At 49.0% G+C, this 27,706-nt stretch overlaps 1 protein-coding gene across 1 annotated transcript; it reads left to right on the top strand.

Annotated features, from left to right (window-relative positions):
• Positions 1 to 422: 422 nt before the first annotated feature.
• Positions 423 to 27,020, top strand: GNB1L (G protein subunit beta 1 like; the record flags this gene model as incomplete). Its single annotated transcript, XM_084245136.1, has 6 exons — positions 423 to 541; positions 949 to 1,074; positions 4,266 to 4,428; positions 8,127 to 8,225; positions 12,644 to 12,879; positions 26,777 to 27,020. The coding sequence occupies 6 exons, from the start codon at positions 423 to 425 to the stop codon at positions 27,018 to 27,020; spliced, it is 987 nt and encodes a 328-aa protein (XP_084101262.1).
• Positions 27,021 to 27,706: the final 686 nt, after the last annotated feature.

The following is a 27,706-nucleotide window of genomic DNA, read 5'->3' as shown; positions in this document are numbered from 1 at the left end:
GGAAGAGTTGGAACCAGGGCCTGGGCAGAGGGTGGCATGAGCTCTCTAGGCTTGGCAAGTTGAATGGCTGGTGAGGAGGAACCTGCCCTAGCCAGAGTGGGACAGTGCTGGTGTGGCTAGTAAGACTTGAGGAGCTGGAGGGTGTGGCTGATGGGTAGATGGGAAGCGCTGGAGGATAGTGGAAACCTCTGCACAAAGCACAAAGGGTGAAGGTAGCCAAGGAGGGTGTGGGCACTTTTGTGCCCAGTTGGGGATGCTGTAGTTTCAGCCCAGGGTAGTACAGAGGCCACTAGGCAAGATGGAAGAGGGGGTGAAGGGGCAGGTGGCATCCAGATACACCTTTACTGCCTTTTTGAAGGAGAAAAGGTGAGCTGCATACACACACTCTCTTGTGCTCCCCAGGTTATAGCACTCCACTCAGCATGGCGGCTGTACTGCCACCAGATCCGAAGTTTGTCCTTCGAGGCACCCAGGCAGCGGTGCATGCACTGCATTTCTGTGGAGAAGCCCAGGTGCAGGGACACCCACTCCTCCTCTCAGGGTGAGTATCTGTTGCCCCAAGGACATGCCCACGATGAAGTTGAGGAAGAGAGTTGTGAGCCTGTGCTCACTGCAGGGCCTTAGTAAGAGGCTCAGGCTGCCCATCACCCAGGCACATTGCCCTGTCAGAGCCCAGTGTCTCCTGGGGTCTGGCTCCCTCAGGGACACACACTCTCCATTATCGACACCATGCAGTTTGCACTGTCTAGGGGCCCCTGCCTCTTTGGAAACGGGTCACTGTTCTAATTTACTTTCAGTTCAGACTTAGAAGTGTCACCTAAAATAAAACCTCTGTCAGTTCAAACACCTAGTTCCCCAGCTTTGTAGTTTCTGGGCAGGGCTACATAGCACACTGGGATCCTCCCCGTCTTCTATGTCCTGAGCCTGCCTTTACACTTGTCTGAACAGGTCCCAGGGTGGACTGGTGCACATCTGGAGCCTGCAGACACGGAGAGTGGTCACCAGCCTGGATGGTCATAGGGGCCAATGTGTGACCTGGCTGCAGACGCTGCCCCAAGGACCTCAGCTCATCAGGTGGGTCTTGGTGAAATGAGTGTGGTCCCATAGACTCCAACTTGTCTGCATAGCACTTTTGGCTCCCACCACCCCAAAGGTGGCTCATTGGTGACCGAGGAACCAGAGCTGTGCAGGCAGGTGGTAGCCCTGCCCATGTGCCCTTGTAGAGCCCTGGCAGGGTCTTGTATCTTTCCTGGCCAAGCTGGCCCAAATTTCTCCCAGCCCCCATTCCACTTTGCAGAAGGCCCTCCTTATGGTTTTGATTTTTCCTTGATGGTCAGAGTAGAGATCATGTCCAAATGCCCTCCTACGTCACTTGCATCAGGAGCTGTCATTTGTCCACATTTTACCTGAATTTTCAGAGTCCAGGTGCCTTGGACCATCCTCTGGAAGTCCGGGCCAGGAGTCCTGGGCACCATCCTTAGAGAGCTGAGTCTTGTGCTGTGGGGGAAGCAAGCATCTAGGGTGGCCCGGGAGTGAATGTTTGATGGCGCTGCTGAGGCTGCCCGCCCCGACAGGGACTGGTGAGTCAGGAGGTCTGTGTAACAGACTGTGCAGGTGCTTGGAATGCCCAGGTGCGTTTATGTTGCACTAGAGACTGTGCGCCCAGCTGTGTTTGGAAGCCAAGTGGCCCTTGAGGGAGGAAGGTGTGCTTTCAGGTTAAGGGGAGGCTGGAGGACATAAAAGCGGGATCTAGGGGCCCCGTTTCTGCCAGGCTGTGCACGTCAGCACAAGTGGTCCAGGGGCTGCTCTGCCGACACCTCAGCCCCTCCCGCAAGCTAAGGGTTCACCTGGGCCATGAGACTGCCACCTGGCTGGGTTTGTTTTCTTCCCTTTTTTTGTTATGTGATATAACATACTTGTAGGAAAGTGCACAGAATACATCAAAGACCTCTGCGTTTTCATCGAGTAGACAGCTGCATCACCATTCTTAGGCAGGAAGCAGCGCTGCCGGACCCCAAGAGCAACCCATGATGCCGTCCACATGCCATCCAACCTATTTTTATCCTTGGGAGTCAGGGGCAAGTATTGTCTAACTGTGCTGTCTGAATATACATCTCCACAAAACATAGACTGGTTTTGTCTGGCTTCCACTTAATTTACAGAAATGGAACCACATAGGGCAGCTTCTTTGATCTGATGTCTTTTGCTCAACTTACCTGTGTGAGGTCTATTGAGGTGCCTGTGGCTTGAGCTGGTTGTGTAGGTTTTTCTTTGAGGGAGTCCTCTGGCTGCATTAACCAGATTTCTTACCTATGAGGACTGACAGCAATGCAATGTGCATCCCAGGAGCGGGCTGCTTCAAGGCATAGCACGAGAGCAGTGGTGAATCTTAGGCAAGTGATGGACTGTTTTGGGACTGCCTCACTCTTGGAAGGCATCGAGACGGTGGCAAGGTGCATGTGGGATTATGCAAGGGGGTGGTGCATCAGGACAGGAGTGTGACACATTAGCAATTAAGGGGCCTAGTGAAAGAGACATCTTCCTGCTGCTCTTGCAACTGTTCAGTGAGTTCAAAACCAATTCAAATGAGAAATCACTTAAAAACAGACCAATCCTTTGTTCATGGCATGGTGGCCATGTTGGCAGTGTCGGATACTTTTCCCATATGAGCACGTTTCTCCTGCATTGTGCCCTGATTTGACCCGTGCCAAGGATCCCCTCCTATCTGTCTCCTTTGGCACTGCTAATTTGAGTTGAGTCCTCCGTCTAGCAGAGAGCATCACCAAGTCTTGTTCCTTGTGAGCACTGTGCAATTTCGAATGTCCAGGCACATTTGAACTCTAGCGTAGCAGGTTTTCCAGACTGGAATGGAGATTGTCGCTCTGGGTCCGCCCGGCAAGAGTCATGTGCACATCCTGGAATTCCCCAGTGTCTCACGCCAGAACAGGTCTGTGACAGCCTGAGGGTAGAACCAGGGCCTAGATGTCAGGCCTTGTGCAGCTCTCCCTTCTCTGCCACTGTCCTTTTCCAGGATATCTCTTGTGGGTAGGGATGAGGAATATCCATGTGCATGAACCAGATTACATACACACTTCTGTGCACCTCTGTGTCTGTCTGTCAGTGTATATTTGCATAAACATGCATTCATACCAACTTTTCTGATTGGAATCTAACACCCCAGGGACCATCCTCACCTCCCCTGGGCTTCTTTGTTCTCTGTGACAGGGAGAAACCTGTCTCTTTCAATCTGCCAATTATTAATTTCTCTAACACATACCCAGTGGGAAACAGATTTACCACAGAGTCCTGTATTTCTGTACTGTTATTTTGTCTTCAGTCTTGTAGTGTCTAGTGGAAACACTTCCAGAATCCCTCAGGTCAGCTCCTGTCTGCTCTCCCACTTAGGTGCAGTAAGCCACATGTTTGTTACAGTCTGTAGTCTGTCTTGGGGTCCTAACATTCTGATTGTTTGTTTCATTAATGAACATTCGGTAAAGTTGACTCTATAATGTAGTTCTGTAGATTTGATGCCATGGTCACATGTGTGCCAGCCCAGAGGCACACAGAGTGGTCAGCACCCTGCAAAGTTGCTTTGTCACCCTACCTTAGTGGCACCCTGCAGCCCTTCTTCCCTGTAGTCATGTTCTAGAATGGAGAGTTTGGACCCAACTACCTTCACTTAGCAGAGTACATCTAAGATTCGTGCAGGCTGTTGCCTGTGCTATAGCTTGCTCCTCTGTTGCCGAGTGGCGTTCCATGACACGATGTTCACAGTCACTTATCCATCCTCCTGTGAAATGCTTCTTTTTGGTTTAGACCATTATGAACAGTGCTCCAGTAAACATTCATGTGTTTCTATGAACATAGGTTTTAAATTCACTTAGGAAAATATTTGAGGATGGGATTGCCAGCTTGGCAAAGTTAATTCACAGAAGAGGGAGGGAGAGAGGGCAACACTTTGGAAGCAGAGGAAACAGCAGAAAGACCATGGCAGGTGGGTCCTAGGGTGTGCCAGAGGGCTCACACATGGCCTGTGAGCGTGTCAGGCATCTGAGGTGCAGACTTGTGTGAACACTAGGGCAGTGAACTCCTTCCTTGGTTATAGTGCTCTCGCCCAGTGATCTGATGCTGTACCCTCTCCATTGAAAGTGTCCTCTGCCTGTCTCTGACCTTAGGCTAGCCACAGGCACACTGAAGTTCATCCATGTGGGATGGGGCTCCAGACACCTGGAGGCTCACAACCTGTCTCCTCTTGGTTTTGGAAGTCAGGGTCGGGACCTGAAGCTGTGCCTATGGGACCTGGCAGAGGGCAGGAACACTATCGTGGATTTTGTATGCCTGGAAAGCATGGGCTTCTGCAGGGGCTCCATCCTGGCTGGGGACCAGCAGCACTGGACATTGGCTGTGCCAGGGAAAGGCGTTGATGAGGTAAGCCCCAGCCTACCCCATTCCCTCATTCCATGAGCCACTTTCTGGGTACTTGGCTTCTCTTAAAGGTATACTGTGCCCTCCACAGGCCCCCCACAGAGCTGCAGGGCAGGCTGGGTCTGCCTGCAGAATCACAGCTCTAGGGGCCTGAGATTGGGCCTTGGCCTGGTCACCTGTGAGGTGCCATGATGATGGGAGTCAGAAGAGAAGCATAAGGCCAAGAGCTGGCATCTCTGGGACACTGATACTTGGAATATTATGGCACAAGATGGACACGTGGCAAGGCTGGACACCATCAGGACACCATCTGAGAACCTCACAAGGTTCTCAGAGGACTTAGAGGTGGGCACACATAGAAGGAAGTTCCAGGCAGGCCAGTAGAGGTGGTGGGAAAGTGACTGAGGCCCTGGTGGAGGAGGACCACTGGGCCAGGGCAGCGGGTAGGGTGGCCGGGGCATGAGAGGCTCCAGGTAGGGCTGAGATAAGGGTGAGTAAGGGCTGACCCTGGTGTGGTGATGACAGTACTGAGCAGCACAGGTGAGCAGGGGAGCATCAGAGGGCAGGGCTTTGGGTGGAATAGTGGGGCAGGACTGAGCCTCAGAGGTGACTGTTAGGTGGTGCTCAAGTTAGAGCCACCAGGGATGGTTGTTGACTGGAGACAGGTCAGGCTAGACAGTGGCATCTATACCCCCAGAAGCAGAAGAGGCAGAATCTACCAAGGAGAGCAGTACCCAGGATTCAGAGAAGACCTGGGTGGGAAACAGGGTTGGGTATAGCAGAGGAGGAGAGTGTGGTTAGCGATGCCAGCTCCTGGGAAAGCCAAAGCAATAGAAGAAGCCATGAGCATCTATTGAAGGGTCTGATCAGTGTGGGTGTACAGCTGTTCCAGAACCAGGCAGGAGTGTGGGGTCTAGGGAGGAAGCCTCCGATATGCCACCCAGGCCCATGTTCCCTGAGTCCCTGGCAGGCCTGACAGCCTGTGCAACAGGCTGCTCTGGGCAGGGACTTCAGGCCTTGTGCACACGGTAAGGTTTGGCCTCTGCCCAAGAAGAGTCATTTGTCTTAAAGCAGATTCAGTTCATAAATAATGAGATAGGAACAGGCATTTATTTGTTCATGATTTCGTTTAAATCACCAATTAGGAGCTACATACACTTTTCTTGCTGATTTGCCAAAAACCTGTTAAAAATTTTATTAATGTGAAAAGAAAGAGCGGTGTGCTTCCTCCCGGACAGCAGGAGCTGGGCAGTGCCAAGCCTTCTGTGTGCTGCATATCACAGAGACTGCTGTGGGGTGAGCCTGCTGTGGTGAGGGTGCCATCCTTCCTTGTCCATGTGCCTTCCTGCCACAGGGCATGACTGAAGTCACTCAGCCTTTGCCTGAGGTAGTTAATTGACTTCCTGGCTCCCAGTTCTCCCAGTGCAGGCAGCATCTATGTACTTCAGGAGCAGTCAGTGTGGGGACCTTGCACACTCTGGGAAAATTGTTTTTTATGTTCCTACCTGGAATCTGCCTGGACTGGGTCCTGGAAAAGCCTCGCTGGCCTATGCCCAGACAGTTCCTAGGGAGGACATGCCCCCACCCTGCTCTGCCGTCTGGGTGGCCACACTTGCCCAAACCAAACATTTTTCCTTCTGGAAACAAAAGTTGCAATCTAGTGCCAGATGGAAAGTACAGCAGTATCTGTAGGAGGCTCTGAACTTGGACATCCAGGCTCCTTCTGGAGCACAGAGCACCTTCTGGGACCCACAAAGCTTCCTGGACTGCTGCTTCTTCTCTCCTGTACCCAAGATATGTCTTTGGGTGCTATAGCAATGAACTCAGGCATCAGGACTGCCCTGGTTTCATCTTCAACCCCCACCAGAGCAGACTCACCCCTGGCTCTCGAGTCCTGCTCACTGCCCCCTAAGGGGTGTTCTGTTACCCACAGATTGGGGTAGGCAGCCTTCACTGACTCTGGGCCCATTGTCAGGCTGTCCAGGGTGCACACTATGTGTCCAATGGCTACTGCTTCTTCTGGAATCCGTCCCCCACCCCCACTCCCCCACCTCTTACTTCTCCCACCACCAATCAACATCTTGAAACCGGGTGACATAAGCAAAGTAATCTCATTGTAGGAAACCTGGCAATATAGGAGTACAGAAAGAAGGAGATCAAGTGTCCCACTCCTGCAGTCTGGCTGTGTCCTTTCACAATCTGCCCTCACAGCATACACATGGACTCTAAAGCAGGTTACCAGCCCCACTCTCCCCACAGTTGTCTACTTAGCACCTCTTCAAGACCTATCGAGCCTTTTCCCTGGGGCTGAGAAGCTGTGTGGTCTTCTGGCGAGAGCCCTGCCCAGAGCATGGCAGGTCCCAACTGTGAAGGGCCCACCCAAGTGCAGAGGCAGGTGTGTTGCAGGATCCTGTGGCTGAGGGGACCAAGCCCTGCTGCTGACTTCGTGTGTTGCCTGCATTGCCTTAAACATGGCCACAGCACTCATGTGGCACACCTAGAATTGAGACCCAGAATTTAACTCCAGGTCTTGGGCGAGTCTCCTGTGTGGGTTAGTGAGAGCTGCACCTCTACACCTATATGCCTCCAGTTCACCCAGGTTTCTCCTTGCTTGGAGTTCTGTGTTCTGGCTATCAGACAGCAGATGAGTGGGTTTGTGTTCTGTCCCCTCGATGCCCCTATCCCTCTGACCTCATACTCCTCATCTGCAATCCAGAGGATCCTCCCCTATTGGTGAGGGTGACATGTGACTCCATGGCGGCTGCACATCATCGTTGTGATATTGTTAGTAGAACTGCTCTTGGCGATATCTCGGGGAGTGTAGAACCAGCCACACCTCACTTCCACAAAGTGGTGGATCCACTGCCATCAGAAGCACTAGGCCATGGCCTGTGCCACAGGATGTCCAGCAAGAGCCCTTTACTCTTCTGACCTGTATGAGGGGCCACCCTTATCTCTGCTTGGTGTGTGAGAGCTGAGATGCTCAAGGATGTGGCTGACGGGGGGCCACATTCTAGTCTGTAGTGCCCATCCTCTTCCTTGAGGCCTTAGCCACCGGCTGTAGACGGTGCTCAGTCCCAAGTGAGAGCCAGGCTATGCAGGACAGCCAGGCACTTCTCCAGCCCAGGCATAGGAGGGCCTGCACTTGCATTTAGATGATACGGAATGTAGCCAAGATACCCAGTAAAGGGTGTCAGAATAGCCAGACTCCAGAACTTCCTGGCACAAGTCATAATCGTGTCCTAGGCTTGGTGGTGGGTCCCCAGATATTCCTCATGCAAGTCTTTGTGCCATTTGATACACCTGAGATAGCTGAGAGTTGTTCACATGTAAATGCCATCGCAGGAAAGAGGAAGCCAAGGTGGGAGAGCAGCAAGCTGAGTCAGTGCACAGCAAGCTGGACCAGGATCCTACCCAGGGCAAGGTAAAATTGGAAGAGAATGGAGGCAGCCTCAAGGCAGTAACACCGAACAGAGGGACATGTTGGTCACTCGGGAATGACGTCTGTATTTCACAAGGACTCGGCAGTGCCTGAGCCCATGAGCCTGTGCGGCCTAATTAGGAGGCTCGGCTCCCAGGTTCCTCCAGGGAGCAGACAGAAACTCGCAGCAGCCTTGGTTAATCGCCTTAAAAGTCTCTTGTTTGTATAGCACAGACTCAACTTGGCGCCAACCCAAATCAACTTGTTTTCTTACTGTCAGGTTCAGATTCTGGAGATGCCATCCAAGACGTCAGTGTGCACCCTGAAGCCGGAGGCAGATGCCAAGCCGGGCATGCCCATGTGCCTGAAGCTGTGGCAGGTAAGGCCCAGCACACGCCAACCACGCCCTGCCAGCCACGCCTGTTGGGTTGTGAATCATGCCCCATTCAGTATTCAGTTTATCATGAAACCAATGGGCAATTAGCCCCTTTGGAGAATTTTTGCATGTGGCCTTCCGCATCCTTGGTGTCCCCAGCCTGTCACAGCCACCCTGCTGTTACGAAGCTCCTGCAGACTTCCCTAGGGCAGACTCGGCTTGTGCTGTCCCCCGCAGGCTTCAGAGGTACTTCCCTGCAGTGTGTTGAGGAGGGACAGCTGAGTCAGCTGAGCTGGTCCCCGCCAGGGAGAACTGGTGCTCCTTTCCTCTCTGTGCACAGATCCATGGCCCCATGCTGGGCTGGGAGGGATTGCTGACTAACCCTGCAAGACTGTACTGCCTCTGCTTTGCTTGGGATTAATTTTTGTTACTTCTTTGTCCCACAGAGGCAAAAGTGGGCTTAACATTCTGAATTTCCTCACGGCCACACTTGGAATTTCTGATCCACAGCCAGCCTTCTTTTTGACTGTCTTGCTGATATAGAGTGTCAGGAGGTGTCCCTGGGGCTGGCATCGGATGCAGAGTCTGAGCCCCAGCAGGATAGATTTTAGCTCCAGGACCAGGGAGGGATCCTTCTGGGCCTGCTGCCTCTACCAGATGCTGCAGTCCCCCAGAGGTCAGTGCTGGCGAAGAGTGTATTTGAGTTAGCAAAGCACATGGTCTGGTGTGTTCACATGGAAGGAATCACAGAAAGAGCATTGCCCTGTAGAAACCATGGGAGCAGGTTACTGAGTAGCACCTGCCTCCAGGACGCTTTTCAATTCAGTACTTTCTGATTGTCCTGCAGGCCTAGGTGATCAGGAAGGGGGGGGGGGAGGGTTCTACCTTGCTTTTCTTTGAAGTCTTTGCAAGTTATATCTGACAGACTTGGGGAATTTGAAGATGTCTGCATGACCAACAGGACCACAAGGGCAGACATCCCAGATTCCCTGCCCTTTCTTGCAGCTGATTTTTCCCTGAGAACATTCTAGTTGGGATTTGGGAGCTCTAATAAACTGATGCTGTAGTGTCTTGCTATCGCAGCCTTGTCAGAGAGAATTCCATGGGAGTGAAGGAGTTGGGGACGCTGAGAGACCCCACTGAGTCTCTTACAAAGCTCCAAACAGCAGCAGATTTGTGGCGGGGCACTGGGCGGGGAAACACCCCCTCAGGCCTTGAGGTTGCAGGGGCTGGCGCGGTGCTCACAGGTCCTGCGGCAGGACGTCAGCGCCTGTACCCGCTTACTCCACTCCCTGGAAACACTGTCATTGCATAATCATGTAAAAATTCCAGCAGAAAAATGTGTAGAAACGGGATGTACAAACTTGTTAAGGTAATTAATATAGTTGACAGAAGGACAAATCGCGTTTTTGTTCGTTGATACAGATCCAACACAAAATGTTCTGTTTAAAAAAGTGTGCATAAATTTGAACTGCCCCTTTTTTTTTCTCCCCAAGTCTGAATGTCCAGGTTATAACTTGGACTTGAGTATGGCATAGTGACCTGACATGGTATTTTTTTCTGAAACATTCAGATGTTTTCTTGCTTTGTTCCTCAAAGTAGCCAACCTGTGTTGTTAACCATATTGTCATATAACAGGTGAGGGTCAGAATCAAGCCTCATGCAGTCATTCCATCCACCCTCAGAGCAGGCTACAGATGTGGGCCCTGCAATGGGCTCCATCCAAGCTAGGGGCACCTCACAGAACATTGAGGAACTGGGTGGGGGGCTGTCCAGTGGGAATCTCATCAGGCTGGCATGCCTAGAGCTAGAAGGAAACACAGAGGTGTCCTCACCCTGTGGAGATTGAACTGCCACCAAGGGCTTGACCACCATAGGCCTGGGCTGTGACAGGAGTGTTACCCTGCCTATGGTGTCTGTTCCTGGGGCCACGGGGAGAGAAGCTGGAGCGGACACAACACAGCCAGAAGCAGCAGCTGACGAGGGCTGGCCTTTAACATTCAGGCCCCCTTGGTTCCTGAGGGTTGAGCCCCTGCAGGCTCCAGCTCTGGCCACTTCATGGCACGTGGACAGGTAAACCAGTAGTGTGTAGCCCTTGAACTAGCTCAGATGCTCAGAACCCAGAGACCACAGGCATCATACAGACTATGGGGACAGGCCAGAAACAGCACATTAGTGATGGGAAGAACCCCAAATCTGGGAGGATGGTCCCCTGGGGACTAGCAGGCAAGCTCTGCCAAAACCAGTGGGTGGGATCCAGGTAACCTGGCAGCTTTGCTCTAGGGGGAATGGACTCTAGTGGGTCCTAGATGAAGTTCTCACAGCTAGCCTCGGGGGCGGGTTCTCATCTCTAGGATTGGCACAATTTCCTGGTCAGAGGACAGAGAGCTTTCCAGGCTGTTCTTTCCTGGCCCTCACTCTGCCTTGAATCTGGATATGGTTTCAGGGGAGACCTTGTAAAGAGGTGCGGCTGCCTGGAAGGAGCTACCTAAGCTGAGGGCTTGATCATTTCTTACACACTCTGTATAACTTTGGAGAAAGGTGAAATCTCTACACGAATACTTTCCAATCAGATGATCTGAAAGATGCCAAAATGAAGCTCTTCCCTGTTATAAAACATCAGGGAAAGCTCACCCAAGCAGTCAAGGATTCTGCAGGGAGACCAAATGGAGGCATAACCAGACAGTCCCAGGCTCAGGGAGTCGCCCACAGGACCACTCTCCTAACTGCTCACCCACTCAGGCTGCTGGGACATTCAGCCTATAGAGACGCACACAGACTGCTCCAACCTCTTTCTAGTAGCCTCACTTGCTCCCTTAGAATTCTTTCTGTTTTTATTTGTGTAAACACATGATCATCAGAAATAATGATTGTAGGAGCTATTTCTGGGGATATGTGGGAGGCATCCTCAGGACCAGCTCTGGCCTTGGGTTCCCTGCTATGACTGCAGCTTGCAGTGGCTGTGTCCTGCCTGTCCCCTGGCACAACCAACTGGACCCTCCTGATCAAAGAGCTGGCCTGTGTCAGTTCCCCCTGGCTCCTGTGGAGCCCCATTTCATACACCACACCCACCACCTCAGTTTCCCTCTCTAACACAGATAAAGCCCTGCTTCCTTGTGTTGTTTGAAAGTGTAGTGTCCACTGGCATTAGAACATGGGCTCTGGTGCTTTTTGTCACCTTCTTAACCAAACAGGGTTTCTTTCAGGCACTTGGGGAACACCATGGAGAGACACTATGCAGACAGCCCCACCAAGGGTTACCTCAAGTCTTAGGCCTGTGAAAAGGAAACTGGAGGAGATGGCAGTACCCTCTGAGCAGACAAAAGCACCTACACAGCACACTAATGTGAGCTCCAGCAGGCCGGTAGGGAGGGCCTATGGTGCCATGAGTCCATGTTTAGTGAGGCCCAGGCTCTCTTCTCATAACACAGCCTCACCCAGATACCAGTCAACATCCTCAGATTCAGCATGGCTCGACAGGCAGCCTTGTTGACTTGCCTTCCAGGCCCCAAACCCACCATCACCCATGCAGAGGCTGAGGGTCAGTCCCAAGCAGGGCAGAGGACTGGCTGCAGCTCACCAAGGTTCTATTGAACTCCTGGCTTGGAACATTCTCTGGAGAAGGGGATATGCTCCGTTATTTCTGACATATAAATAATGCTGAGTCTAGGCAGCTCAGTGGGGAAGGCAGAGACAAGTAAAGAGCAAAAGACATCACTCTTTGTTGTGCAAGGAAATGCTTTCTGTCGATGTGCTGGAGATTGGGCATTGAGCCTGTGGCCACGCTCCTGGTGCCAGGATGATGTGGGATCCTGCAGCGTTCCTCTGGGATTGTTGCAGAGACGAGATAAACGAGGTGTCTGCCCTGGGTGCTGTGCCCTCTGACCTGTGCCCTCATTCATCACCATAGCTCAAGGCTGGGAGCTCAGCACACACCAGTCAGCGCCGCTGCAGCTCACCAGGCCGAGGGAGAGGGGACGGCTTCCGCAGCAACGCTGACAAAGCACAGAAAGTTCATTTTTCATTGAGATGGAGCTTGAGATTTTCCTCAGCTGGCGGTTTTAGACAGGTGACCAGCCCCACCAAGGGTTACCTCAAATCTTATGCCTGTGGAAAGAAAACTGGAGGAGATGGTAGTACCCTGAGGAAGCCACCAGAATCTGGGCTGATGAGAAGTAGCTTAACAGTATGATCAGGGGGCCATGCTGAGCTACACCAGGACTCTGCCCCACAGCACCATCCTCACGGTGCCCCAGCACCACCCAAGCTGGCACCCTGGATGATGCCAGCCATTAATGGGGTATGCACAGTCTCTGGAGAACATGGGAAACAGATGCCCAACTGGGCTGCTACTTGAGTCCCTTCTCCCCCGAATCTTGCCAGACCCCTTCGGGAGCTAACTGCTGTGCTATTCCCTGCAGGCCAACTCTAGCCTGCGTCCCCTCCTTCTGGTCGGCTATGAGGACGGATCGGTGGCTTTGTGGGACATCTCTGAGCGGAAGATCTGCAGCCGCATTGCCTGCCACACAGAGCCTGTCATGAGCCTTGACTTTGATTCTCAGAAAGCCAGGGGTGTCTCAGGCTCTGCTGAGAAGGCGTTGGCTGTCTGGAGCCTGGATGAGCAGCAGGGCCTGCAGGTCAGTGAGCCAGACCCGCAGTGTCATTTATCCTGCTTTGCACTAACAGTCTGATAGGCTGAAACAATATTTAGGCATGAAGAGGAGTTGTTGCAGATCCCTGACTAATTAATCACTCTGAGGTGGGGTGCAGGCAGGCCTGTCCACGGGGCCAGTGCAGGAAGAAGGGGGCGTGGACGTTGGTGAACTGTTCACATGGTTTGGGTTTCTCTTAGACCTTGGGTTAAAGACAGTCACGTCTTGTCCATCTAAAGAAAAGTCATGTAGAGTATAGGAGTTTACAAGCCCATTTTCAAAAACTTAGAGGAATGTGGTCAGTACGGAACTGATTAATCAAAAGAAAGATCCAATATAGAGAACTCTGTACAGAGTCACGGCCAGGTGGCAGTCTATGTGTAGGCCTCAAGGAAGCAGTGGGGAAGCCCACCAGGAGGGATGGAGGCCTTGGGGTACAGTCGGGTTGCTGAAAACCTTTCCATGATGCTTCCACCCCTTGTGGTTTATGGAACAACTCGTGAGCACATCATGGTTTCTGCCTGGTGCTCAGCAGGGGGTGACCCAGCCTGCCTATGAGGCTCTGTTTGGGACAGGAGGGATGAAATTGAAGGGTCAGGGAGCCTCCTGTCAAAGCCTCACTCCTGTGCAGGTCTGGAGGGGCTACAGGCCATGGTGGGTGAGGCACCAGATGTGTCCTGTGCCTATTCACTCCCAGGGGGTGACCTGGAGTGCATATTGGCTTCTGGGCATGAGTGAAATGCTCCGCTTAGCCCAGGGAGCCTTAGAAGGTTGGGACTGGACCACAGCCAGTGAGTGGAAAGGTAACACTGTAAATCTAGGTCAGGTGGGAACAGGGCCCTCTGTGGCCTGATGTGGCTATGCTTAGGAGCAGCAGCATGTCCAGATACTGGCTCAACTGGGCTGTCAGCGCTGAAGTGCTGGAGGACAGGGCTGTGCTGGTCCAGCCCTCTTGCCACAGAAGTGAGACCGAGAAGAGGACATCTCTTGGCCCCTCCCAACATGGAGAAGCCAGGGACTCCTAACCAGGGAAAAAGGCCCTGGGTGGGGCTCCATCTGAGCCCCTGAGGCACATGGTGGAGTCGGGGAGAGGTAGACTGAGTCAGGACTGCTTCAGGGCCCAGCAAGCCTCACCACCCCCTGGTGGGGCATCATCACCAGGTCATCCTGTAAGAGGGCCTGAGGAAGGCAAGAGATGTTGTGGGGTGGGCAAGCAGTCCTGGACCAGAGGGAGGTTGAGAGAAAGCAGGAGGGAGGCCCAAGGATGGACCCTGAGGTCTGACGGAGTGAGACCTAGGAGATTTCCTCTCATATTGCAACTGGATGGTTCATTCCCATTCTAAAAAGAACAGTTCTGTCGGAGAACCAAAAATGGCAGTGGTGAAGGTGGGGCCATTCCCACTGCCCTGGTGTGAGGCTGCCTGTTGTCCCTGGGTGATGTCTGAATAGGATCTAAGAGACAGGGAGCAATCCCTGTGGAGTCCTGGAGATGCAAAGCCCAGAGAGAAGGGAAAAGAGGGTGGTCACATGTAATGTTTGGGGACAGGGCGCTTGTTTACACTCTCTTGGCATCATCTCGCTCCAGCAGATCTCTTGTGATGCACACAGTTGGCTTGTAATAAAGCCAGCTGCCTGTCAAATGGTCTGTCTGTCCTCCTATCATCCTAGGTAGTCCATGAGGCCACAGAGGTAGGGGGTCAGACAGGCCCTCCCAATGGCACTAACTCTTGTGGTGGGAGGTAGAGCTTCTTGTGTTTCCAGCCTGGGGGACCAGTCTCCAAGCCCTTGGAGTCATGGACCTAGATAGGTCCATGTTTTAACAATGGTGGGCACTTCAGAGCTGGGTTTTCATGTTGCGTCTTTGGTGGCAAGCCTAGCCATGCACCATTGGGCTGCTTTCACACACCCTTCCCTCCTGTTCCACAAGTCTGGTGGGGTCCTGTGCTCCATTCTACTGTGGTGGGAACTTCATTAGCTTGACTTTACAAAGGGTTGAAGACCCAAGCCCCAGGATGCAGTCCTCCTGAGTCCCCCTGTACCCAGGACCCCAGAGAAGGGCCCCTCCTGGCCCAGATCTGCCTGGTCTCTCCTGACTTGTTCAGGGAAACAGCTGCTGGAACTTAAGACTTAAATTTATGGGGCTTGTTCCAGTCTAGAGATGAACTTGTAGTGTACTGATGAATTGAAAAGTTAAAACAGGACATTATTAATGAATTGAAACTTAAAGCAGAAGGGGACCAGGAATTGCGGAATGGAAGAGGTTGGTGTGGTGGTGATGCATTGGGCTAGGGCCTGCCTCAGCAGTGCACATCAAAGCAGAAGAGCATTCCTCCTGCAGCATACTGAGACCCCTGGACAGCAGGTCCAGAGGCAGCCAGGGCCCTTGAGACTTTCAGATTGTGAAGTGAGGGCCTCAGAGGAGGTGTTGGGACCCTCGAGGCTTGGTGTCCTCAGGCATCCTCATCAGAAGCCCTCAGTGTGCCCTCCCAGGCCTTCAAGACGCGTGGGCACAGACGTGCCTCACCTCCTGGCCTGCTGCTAAAGTCTCTAATGAGCCCAAATCAATCTCTCCCAGGCGGGTGCTGGGAGCGGAGACACAGATGAAGTTTCCCGCAACAGAGCGTATGTAATGGGAACCAGATGGCGGCTGCACCACGTACACATTCCTGGCATCTGAGGTCATGGACTGTGAGAGCCACTGGTGGCCAGAGATCCTTCCCAGCGGGTCCTGGTCTAGGATGGGCTCAGCCAGGGCCCCTGGTAGTGACCAGAAACACTTGGCCACCCTTGTCAGCATGCTGAGGCCTCGGGGGCCCACTGAAATGCTAGGCCACTTGCCTGCCTTCCCAAGGTGACTTTCCCTGGAGTCATGAGGGGGCTTGGGCCTCTGCTGTCGTCAGACACAGGTGGTGTGCAGACCTGCTCATTCCTCCCACACTAGGGGCAGGGCCCACGGCCTTGAAGCAGGGACTGATTTACAGCCAGCTGTATTTTTAGGCCTTTCAGTAATGAGACTCCCCCACCCCAGCCGGTCTGGGCCAGGAAGTGGACCAACCGCACTCTCCATATTCTCCCCCATCTGAGGAAGGCTGGCCATCCAGGCATCCCTGCTGCATGGTCACTGCCCTCTTTTACCCCAGCTCTTCCAGGGGCTTCCCTCTCAACAGCAGCAGGACATATGGGGTAGGTAGGAGGGAGGTCGCAGGGTCCTGAGGCCAAGCGAACTATGGGCAAAACCCATTTATCCCAGGAACACAGTAGAGTTGGACTTGGACCACATCACCATGAACAGACCCTAACAAGCCTCTAGGCCCCAGACAGGGACTGGTTTCTCTAACTTAAGTTCCCACCAAATCTTTCTTTTCTGCTTCTCACTTCCTGTTGGGGGAGCTGGACCTTGGGCTTCTTTCCCCACGTGTCCAGAGGGGCTGCAAGTATGCTAAATCACTCCTGTTGCCATGGGCAGTTGACATGACTGGTCGGTCAGCACAGCTGACCTTGGGCAATACTACATTTCAGCCCTCCTAGGTGGAGATGCCAGCATGGAGGTGCTCTTTGCCCTGCACCCAACTTCAACTATGTGAGGGCCACAGTTAAGAGCCTTCCACTAAAAGTCCTTTTCCAGGCTCCTTGGGGTCTTGGTGTTCACTAGCGGAGACAGCTGAAGCAGCACTTTCTTCCGAGGAAGCTGTTGGCAGATTCACACAAAGGCAGAATACCAAGGCAGTGACCCTGAAGCAGGGCCCAGGTGGACTCCAGCAAGTGCACTGCTCTCTGCCCATGGCTTCTAGACAAAGTCCACAGGAGAGAAAAGGACGAGGGATGGTGACAAGTCAGCTGCTCATTCTCATTCCCACACTCTGTCCCATTCCATGAGAGTCTGGAACTCTGAGGACACAGCAGATGCAGGTCCCCCACACAGATGCACATGTGGGTTTTGCCCTCACATGAATGGTGGCATGTCCATTCTCACAGCCTTGCTCCAGCAAGTGCCTGTCTTGGCGGCCCATGTGTGGAGTCCAGGAACTCACAACTAAGTGGGGAGTCAGAGAGACAAGGTTCTATAGGCAAATGCAGTTGAAGGCAGGTTAGAGAGTGTAAGACATGCAAGGGTGATGTGGTCATCCATATCCAGTGGATGGTGGAGGAGAGACCAGTGCCTGGGGCATCACAGGATTGAATTGGTGGAGTCAGGACACTGGAGAGAAGCTGCTTAAAGGACAGGAGGTCAACAGGGTAAGGAGGGGGGCTTAGCTATGAGATACAGGGCAGGCAACTAGGTGGCTAGACAAGGTCGCTGCATAGCCCAAGTGTTGATTGCACCATCCCAGAGCAGGCCAAGTGCAAGCAGGGGCTGAAGCTTGGCCCCAACATGCCACAGGTTGGACAGGTAGCTGCACTGCTGCAGGTTCTGGCAGATTCTCACTGTCAGATTCAGTTCTCTCTTCCCCTAGTGGGTAAAGAATTTGCATCTTGAGTGGGTGCTGTGCTACCAGATGCATGTGTTCCTCCTCGTTTGTTCATTTAGCAAGTGGCATATTTGATTTCTCTGACATTAACACAATCATATGGCCCTGGAAGAACTCACTACCTAGCATGTCCTCTTCCTCACTCTGCAGGGCTGTTGGAGTTGTCCAGGGCCGTTGTCTCTGTCTGCCAGTAGAGTGAGCTGTACCCCCTCTCCTGTCACCTTCCTCTGCTTACAGCTTCAGGGTGTTAGGAACCCCAGAATCAGGAGGCAAGTGTGCCCTCCTCTTCTGATTTCTGGATATGTCAATGTGCACCTATTTCTTGAGTAGGTGAGCTCCTAGCAGTCCACCATGGGTGTAGGCATTTGCTCTATAGGAAAAGTAAGTTTTTCTTCTTGGACTTGTTTGTTTCCTGGCTTTTTTTTTTTTTTTTTTGATATGTTGCATTTTTCTAGGTATTTGTCTATAGGCATAAAAATCTTCAAAGTATTTTCATGCCAACCTGTTTTCAGTTGTTTGTAATGATTGTTGAAATTTCTGCCTTTTATTCGTATCTGTCTTATCAGTCAGATCTTTAATCTTTGATCTGTTTCAACATTTCCCATTACCTCTCTCTCCCTTCCTTCTGTATTATCTGGGGTGTTATGGACTTGAGCTGGGTGTGTGACCCGCTTGTTTTGGTCCTTGCATTCCGAACCCACAGCACTGGAAGTCTGTCTGCACCCCATAGGGAGAGAGGGCAGTGTTGTCATCATCACTCACTTCTAGGCAGACCTCATTTTTATTTGCTCTGGCTGCTGGGCTGATTAGAGGATTTTTATGTTTCCAAATGTCTGATTTTTTCCCTCCAGTTATTTTTTATTTTTCAATTTCTAACTTAATTCCATTGTGGTCAGAGAATAAGGTCTGAATGATATCAGCTCTTTGAAATGTGGAGACCAGCCCAGTTTTCATAAGTATTCCACATGTGCTTGCAGAGAAAGTGTTCCCCATTGCTGCGTGCACAGCTGTACACGTCAATGGCCAGACGTGTCGCCATGTCTCCTGGCACTGTGCGTGTGATCAGGGGTCAGGCAGTCAACCGTGTCATCCCACTGGTGTGCATGGGACCAGGGCCTGGGAAGGTGCATGTGGACCTCTTGTTTTGGCACATCTTGTCAACTCTTCCAGTGTCATGTGCATTTCTGCTTTCTGTGCATTGGAGCTTGGCTTGTGGACACACACATTTAGAATGGTCCCCTTCCTGAGGAATTGAAACTTTTCTTCTGTCATTCTTGTTATCTCTGGAAAAGATTTCTGCCTAAAATCTCTTTGCCAACATCACGCCAGGTTTCTTCTGGTCACTACTTCCTTTTATGGATTTTAGCTTTTTAATCCTTTTGTCTTCTATCTGGTGGTCTTCAGATGGGCAGCCTTTCTCACAGAGCCAGGTATCTCCCCATTACGGGGAGGCACCTGACTGTTAGTGCTTTGTAATGTGAATGGAGGGGGCACTCTGCTGCCTCAGCCCGCCTTCTAGGAGAGAGCAGGCTGTCCTTTAGGTCTCCTCTCATGGGAGCCTCTGCGTGTGAGGCATCTTGGTGATGGTGCCACAGTTCTAGATGCTGCTCTGGCTCCTCACTGGGCTCCAGAGAAGTCAGCTCAGGGTCTAATCAGTAGTCTTATGGGCCAGTCCCATAAATCTTACTTTATTGTCTCTTCATTTTTATTTATGTCATAATACTTCCTACTTTCCCTTGAGTTTTCCTTGACTATCTATTCGGTGATTTTATAGACACTTTTAGTCTAGTTTAATTCTGTTGTGGGTGAAGGTAACCTCTACCATGTAAATATTCAGATGTTTATTGAGGCGTGGGTTGTGTCCGAGCCCTTTTGTGATCTGGCGAACTCCTGTGTGTTCATCAGTGAGATCTAGTTCATGTGGTCGGTGGTGCTCAGTGCTCACTGGCTTTCAGATTCTCTGTCCAGTTTTCTACCTGTTATGAAAGAGTTGTTATTTCTTCTTCAGTGTGATAGTGAATGTGCCTGTTTCTCCCTTTATCTCCTTCACTTTTACTTCATTATTTTAAAGCTCTATCATTGGGTGTGTAAGTATTGAAGGTCACCGCATCCCCCTGAATGTCCACTTGTTACAACTGATGATACAGCAGCACTGGCTTCTTGTGTTGCCTTATAACACAGCTTTCTCCCTTTCCGCTGATCTCAATCTCTTTGTATTGAAAAGCATCTCTGGTAGTTGTGCTTTCAGATCCTTTCTGATAATCTTTCTATTAATTGAAGCATTTAGTGTGTTTGCCCTGAACACACTTGACCTTTTTTTTCCACTTGTCATTTCTGTTTTTGTAGAATTTCTGTCCTGCCTTCTTGTGTTTTAATCAGCTGTGTTTTTTCTTAGTATCATGTTTCACTTCCTCTCTTGGCATCTTTACTTCTAGTTCTTGTCACTTTTTTGGAGTGGTACACACAGGCTAACAGTCCACATCCTTAACTTACTCTAGTTAGCCAGTCAGTGTTCTCACACTCCCCACCCCGTGCTGCCACCTCACATGGTGTGACCCATCTTTCTATCCTCCTACCCTTACTGATACCAGTTTTATATATTTTACCTCTTGCACACATTGTAAATCCCACTTTACAATAATAGCTTTGCTTTAAGTCATCAGCTAGTATTTCTTAAAACCCATGGAAAATTAAAAGCATAGTATTTTATACTTACCCACCTATTTCCATTTCTGGTGCTCTTCCTGTCAATCATAGTTTCCACCTGCTTTTACTTCCCTATAGCTGGAAGAATTTCCCATAGCATTTCTGGCAGTTCAATTCAACAAGAACTTTTCTGGCTTTTGTATATATCTGAAAAATCTATTATACCCTCCTTTAAGAAGACTCTGCCTATAGAATTTAGGGATGATAGTTTTGTGTTGCTTTTCTTCATCAGCTAAAAGAAGGTGAGAACTCCTTGTATCTTATCATGATTCCCAAACATGCCATACATCTCACTCCATGGCTGCTTTTAACATTGTCTTTTCATCTGTGGTTGTCAGCAGTTTGATTGCCCAGAGGCTTCTATAATTTAGATAGCTTGACATCCCATGGTACCCTGAGGCTCTTTTTCAGTTTTCTTCTCTTTTTTTCTCTTGTCTTCAGTTTGGATAGTGTCCAGAGAATTGTCTCTAGTTTACAGTAAAAAAAATAATTTCCAATATGACTTTCAAAAAAATTAATTTCCAGTCTGCTGTTCACCCTATCGTATACATTTTTCATTTTAATTATTGAGCTCTTTAGTTCTACATTTTCTGTTGTGGTTCTCTCTCTTTTTTTTGTTTTAACAAGAGACAATTTTTTAAAATATTTTATTTTATATAATTCTTACATAATTTCTCACTTTTGCACAATGTATGCATTTTCATTTTGGTTATATTGCCCATACAATTGCATCCCCCTTATTTTGACCCTGATCCTTCCTCTCCCTGCGCCCCCGCCGTAGTGTGTCCAAGAGACAATTTTTTTAGAATAGTTTTAGTTTCTTCGGAAAACTAAGAAGTTACAGACATATCACATTTGCCCCCTGCTACCACATGTGCACAACTTCCCCCATTATCAACGTCCCCACCAGTGTGAGACACTTGTTACAACTGATAAACCTACATTGACATGTTACCACCCAAAGTACATAGTTTATATTAGGATTCACTCTCAGTATTATGCGTTCTGTGGGTCTGGATGAATGTATAAAAACATGTGTCCATTATAGTATCATATAGGGTGTTTTTACTGCCCTAAAAATCCTCTGTGCTCTGCAAAATCATTGCTTCCTCCCCTTTAAGCCCAAGCAACCGCTTATCTTTTTACTGTTTCCATGGCTTTGCTGTTTCCAGAATGTCATATATAGATCTTCCTTGACTTACAATGAGGTTATATCCCGATAAACCCTAATGTAAAAGGAAGTAAAAGCAGGTGGAAACTATGATTAACATAAGTGAAAAATCTTGTTGGCTGAAATGCATTTGATACACCTAACCTACCAAAAAGAGCTTAGCTTTCTACTGAGAGTATATCACTTTCAGACCATCATAAATTTGAAAATTCATAGGTCAAACCATAATAAGTTGGGAACCATCTATACTTCAAGAAATACAGTATGTAGCCTTTTGGACTGACATCTTTCACTTAGTATTGTGCATTTAAGTTTCTGCCCTGTCTTTTCATGCCTAGATAGCTCATTTCTTTTTAGTGCTCATTTCTTTCCCTTTCTGGATGTACCACAGTTTATCTGTTTATCTCCTGAAGGATAGAGTCGAAGTTTTGGCAGTTATGAAGAGAGTTGCTATGACTATTCATGTGCAGTTTTTTGTGTAGATATAATTTTTCAGCTCCTTTGGGTAAAATAATTGTTAGATCCTGTGGTAAGAATATGTTTAGTTTTCTGAGAAACTGCTAAATTATCTTCCAGAGTGGCTGTACCATTTTGTATGCCCCCAGCAATGAACAAAATTTCCTGTTGTTCCACCCATGTTCATTATACTGTTCTCAGAGTTCTGGACTTTAGCCATTCCAATAGGTGACTAATGGTATCTCATCGTTGTTTTAATTTACATTTCCCTGATGACATCTGATAAGGAGCATCTTTTCATATGATTATTTTCCACTTATGTATCTTCTTTGTTGAGGTGTCTATGACGGTCTTTTGCCCATTTTTTTAATTGTTTTTTCTTATTGTTAAGTTTTAAGCATTCTTATATATATATATATATTTTTTAGAGGCATGTTTTATTTATTTATTTATTTATTTGTTTGTCTTGTTTATACATGCACTGGGTACAGTCAGAAGCGCAGGAGGGTGAGAGAATTCACCAGAGCCAGAGCGGGGAGCAGAGCAGGCAGAAGGACCGAAGTACACTGCTGAGGGGAGCAGCGGGAGGCAGGAGAGGTCTGCGCGCCATGTGGGACCCTCCTCCAGTGGCCGGGGAGCAACCGGGGATCGAACCCGCGCTGCAGAGGCCGCGGGCAGCTTCGCAACCCAGCGCTCAACCGCTGCGCCACCGGGGAGGCCCTAAGCATTCTTATATTTTAAATAATAGTCCTTTATCAAATGTGCTTTTGCAAATATTTTATCACATTCTTTGATACTTCTTTTCATTCTTTTGACAGTGTCTTCTACAGAGCAGAAATTTTTAATTTTGATGAATTCCAGCTTATCAGTTCTCTTTCATGGATTATGTCTTTGTCATTGTATCTAAAAAGTTATCACAAAACCCAAGGTCATCTAGATTTTCTCCTTTGTTATCTTCTAGAAGTTTATAGATTTGTGCTTTATATTTAGATCTATAATACATTTAAGCTTTTTTATTATTTTTTATTTATACAATAGCTGGGGTAGAGGCCAGAGGCGCAGGAGGGTGAGAGGGTTCACCAGAGACAGAGTGGGGTGCAGAACAGGTAGACAGAACGAAAGCACTGCTGAGGGGAGCAGCGGGCGTGACAGGAGAGGTCCACCGTGCCATGTGGGAATCTCCCTGGCTGGCTAGGAATCGAACCTACCCTGCAGAGGCTGCAGACAGCTTCATGACGCTGTGCTTAACCCGCTGCGCCACTGGGGAGGCTCTCTGTAATACATTTTGAGTTAATTTTGAGGAAGTGTATAAGGTTGGTGTCTAGATTCACATTTTTGGGTGTAAATGTCCAGTTGTTCCAGTACCATTTCTTGAAAAAATTATGCTTGCTCCATTGCGTTGCCTTTACTCCTTCATCAAACAACAGTTGACTATATTTATGTGAATATTTCTGAGCTTTGTAATCTGTTCCATCTTAGTGATCTGTTCCTTCACCGATACCACATTATCTCAATTACTGTAGCTTTAAAGTACGTCTTGGAGTTCTGTCATATCAGTCCTGTGACTTTGTTCTTAATCCTTTTAATAATTGTGTTTGCTATCTGGGTTGGTTCTTTTTTACAATTCCCTTGTCTCTGCTACTAACTCCTATCCACTCATCAAGATAAGGTTTTTTGTGTAATTATTTGCATTTTTACTTCACTTCACTTTTGAACATATTTTAAAAGCTGCCTTCAAGACATTGTCTGATATGTTCAACATTTCTGTCACATATTCCTACTCTTTACATAGCTAATAATTTGTCCTTTATGTGCTGGACAGTATAAATGATACATGATGGGGAATCTGGATTTTGTTGTTTTATTCTGAAGAATGTTTAATTTCATTCTTGCAGGCAGTTGAGTTACTGGCTATTTACCTTGAATGTGTGTGTAGGGTTGGCAGTCTGCATTGTCAAGAGCAGAATTGTGGAAAACCAAGGTCATTCCAGGCTCCCCTAGGGTGGTAGACTCAAGTTCTAAATACTGCCTCCTCTTCAGATTTCCTAGGGCTTAGTCTCTAACTTTGCTAGTGTGGATCTGGAGGAGGCCCTATACTCAGATGAAATCCTTATTCCTGAAAAACCCAGCCATCTGGCATCTCAGCTGGTCTTAGTCTGTTGCATAGTCTTTGCACCGAGTGACCTCTGTCACTGTCCATCTATTGCATCTGTTCCATTCAGCCCTATAGTAGCCACTCTCAGATAAGCCTTGAATGGTGCTCTGAGTGTACATATCCCAGCCCTAACCCAGGGACCCAGGGGAACCCCACATGACTTTCAGTCCCTCTCCCAGCCCCCTCCATTCCACTGACGTACCCACAGATTTTGGATGCTCTAGCTCCACACTGAGCTCCACCTCCTTAGCCTCTCATGGCCACTGTCTGGACTTCATGGCTGGGACATTTCCCTGAGCAGAGACATGCTGGGGCATTTGGGAGGCTCACCTGGTCAGTCATTCTCCTCTACCTGTTGTCTAGGGCCTGGATCCAGTTGCCCAGTACATTTTGTTCAGTTTGATGGTTGTTTACAGCAGGAGGATCAGTCTAGTAGCAGTTATTCCATCATAACTTTCCTGTTGTACTTGCTTTATGAACAATAAAGTCTGTTTATATATTGAGCAAATATATGTGGTTCTTCATTGTCTTTATACTCTTTGTCTATCTTAAAGCTTTTGGCTCTGAATTTAATCTTTCCTAAGATTGGACCTCTGTTTGTCTTATTTGCAGTCTCTTCCAATGTCTTTCCCCCTCATTTTTTCGGAGTCTCTCTTCTGTATCGCACAAATTTGACTTTAACTTGGAAATCCAATAAGTCATATATCCATTGAGTATATATCTTCCCTTTAAGGAGAAATACAAGAACAAATACTAGGAAACAAAGGCACTTAATGACAAGTGGGAGGTGCAGGAGGGTGGAAAAGGAAATAACGTTTCTGTCATTTCTTCTGGTGGAGTGTCAGATCTCTCAAATATGAGGTTGACTATTGTATCTTTGGCCTCAAAACAAAAGATGAGCAAATCAGTGAATTTAACAAACACCCAATCTCTCTTGCCATCCTCCCATATTTCTGTTAGTTACATAACCGGTTCTATCACCATAATCCCCATATTGTTTTTGATATAATCCCATAGGTAAGTAATGCCATCCTCTTTGCCAGACCATTTACTGGAGTTCTCCAGTTATCTTCTATGAGACTAGAGTTAATATTCTAGTCCTTCAAGAAGAGCTCATGGGAGCATATTCTTTGAGTTCTTACATGTTGAAAAATGCTTGCCTATTGTTTTTATACTTGAGCGACAGTTTGGATATAACATTCCTGCACCTTGCCTCCCTTCCATTCTTTAGAGACATTACTCTGCTATCTACTGTCACAGACGTGGCCTTTGAACATTCTGAGGATACCCTATCTCTTCCCTCCAAATAGACTTGATCTTTTTACTTGAGGACTAAAATGACTTTCAGTTATTAAGTCCAATAACTTTACTAAGGCACAACTTCTGATATCAGATTATAAGACTTAAATTGCTAGAAATTAAAATTAATTTTCTAAGTCAGTGACTACTGGTGTACACACCCCCACCCCCACCCCCGCCTATCTTCCATGTTTGCTATTTCCTCTTCAGGCCACTGCAGCCCTTTTTCCCTTTTATTTTTCTCACTGTGTGCATCTCTGCCCTCTCTGTCCCTGTCACAAATCTTCTGCTCTCTTCAATTATCTTAATTTGAGGTAATTGGAGTTTTTTCTTCTACTTCTTTCCTGTGCTCTGACACTTCATTTTCTTCCTATATTTTACCGCCTGATTTATAGAATTTTTTTTTGTGAAGTTTTGTTAATTTATAGCAAAAATGCTTGGTAATGATTTCCGTTTGCTTCTGATAAATGTCATTTGTTTTTCTGCTGCTTTTCTCTGCTTTCCTTTTATTATCTTCGTAGAAATGAGAGATTTCCAACTGAGGCTATGATGTTCCCCCCTAGGAGATGACTTAGGAGAAAGAAGGGTGCTGGTATGGGTGACAGAGGTGACTTGTGGACAGAAAGGTCTGGTGGTACACAGGCTAGGCCAAACACGAGATCCATGGGAAGAAGTGGCTATTTGGGTTTATCGTAATTATGGCAAAGTGCTGTTGTCATTTATTGTGTGGGGACAGAGATGCTAGATGCCCTGCAATGCATGAGACAATCCTGCGTAACCCAGAAGGGCTGCAGCCACAAAGGCCCTCTCATCCCCTGCATGCTGCAGAAGGCATGAGCAGGAAGGGGTCATCACCCAGCAGTGAGTATGGGGGCTCAATCCCAGAGAACTGCCAACTCCCAATAACTCCATGAGGGCATACCATACCTATGCATTCCTTGTTAGTGCCAGCTCCCTCCCCCATCTCAGAACCAGTCCAGGGACAAAGGTTTTGCCCCCCAGCCCACGTGGCACACCTTCAGCTCCTCCCGTGTCTTTGATGCAGTCCTGCATTCCTCCCACTCACACCTGGCTGTCAGCCACCCTTTAGCCTCACTCACATTTAAAGTTTCACTCATCTCTTAGTTTCGCTGAGGACAGAATTTACATTTCTCATACTCCCTGTCTGTGGCATGGATGTGAGGTTTCTTTAGAAGGGAGAAATGCTGACTTCATGTTTCAAGGTGGAAATGTTGCCTTTCTCCTGCATACTAAGTGGTGTGTAGTTCTGTGGCGAGAAGCCCCAGTCCCCAACCCATGGAGCTCTTTCCTCACCATCTGACGGAGAGAATCAAAGCAGGCCCCGGATTCCCTATAGACCTGTCCAGGGAAGAGTGGGTGGGGTGCTCTCAGAGGCTCTCTGAGGGATAGGCCTGAAGTCCTCAACCCAAGAGTTCAGCCAAGGGCAGAGATAAAACCATCTTTTAGCAGGTCTGAACCTGCTTCTGGGAAGAGAGGTGCACAGGGGTGTCCAGCCCTCATGGCAGCCTGTGTTTCCTTCCTTCTTCTGGCTGCTCAACTAGAGCTGCCCATGGGTGAGAGCCTCTAACGATTATAAGAGCCCCCTAATGATTCTTTCTGCTGCTTTCGATCTCATAGGCGTGCAGAACTCACAATATTACCAATCCTGGGATTGCTGACATCAAGATCCGACCAGACCGCAAAATCCTGGCCACTGCAGGCTGGGACCACCGTGTCCGTGTGTTTCACTGGAAGACAATGAAGCCACTGGCTGTGCTGGCCCTCCACAGTGCTACCGTCCATTGTGTGGCCTTTGCTGCCAATGGCTTATTGGCTGCAGGGTCTGGGGATCAGCGCATCAGTGTCTGGTCGCTCTACTCCAGTGCGTGACTTGGGATACTCAAGGACAGGGAAGCAAGCACCTGCCCCTTTGTTTGACCTGGGGTATGGAAACCCTGCCAACAGACCCCTGAGGACAGCACGCCACAGGGTCTCCTCCTTCAGTTATATGAAGAGCCTGTTCTGTGGAATCCTTGATTTCTTCTGAGGCTGTGTTTCCTTATGTGAAATATTGCATTTATAAGACAATGACTGTGGTTTTCAAAGAGTAACTGAGCCAGACATCTGGGCATCTGTGGCCCAGGTAACAGGCCAACCTGGAGATTCTTTACAATAAATTTCCAGTTGCAAACTTATGGCTCAAGGCAGGGATTCTCTGAGGAGACTCCCTTGATTCTATTCCTCCCTAAAGAACCAAGATCCAAGATTGTCACATCCTCCCTAGGGCCTGCCAGTGCCACATGCTTCTCACCCCACAGCTAGTGAGGAGCTCTTGATACACAGGGCTGTGACCAACACCAGGACTAGGAGGTGAGCAGACTCCTCAGGGAAGGGAGCAGGAAGAGTGTACCAGTGCAGGATGGCAGAGTTAGCTCTGGGTAGGAGAAGCTGGGAGCTTGGGCTAGGTCAAATGCAGAATCAGGAGGAGCAGGCAGTGCCCAAAGAGACCGAAGCTGACAAGAGGCTATGCCCAGGGCAGCTTCTGGGCAGAAAGTACAGCAGTAAGTATGAGGTGA

This window comes from Talpa europaea (genome assembly GCF_964194135.1).
Source record: "Talpa europaea genome assembly, chromosome: 10".
In the NCBI taxonomy this organism is placed as follows: Eukaryota; Metazoa; Chordata; class Mammalia; order Eulipotyphla; family Talpidae; genus Talpa; species Talpa europaea.
Note: the sequence above shows the minus strand (reverse complement) of the source record. Positions and strands in the feature narration are given on the sequence as shown.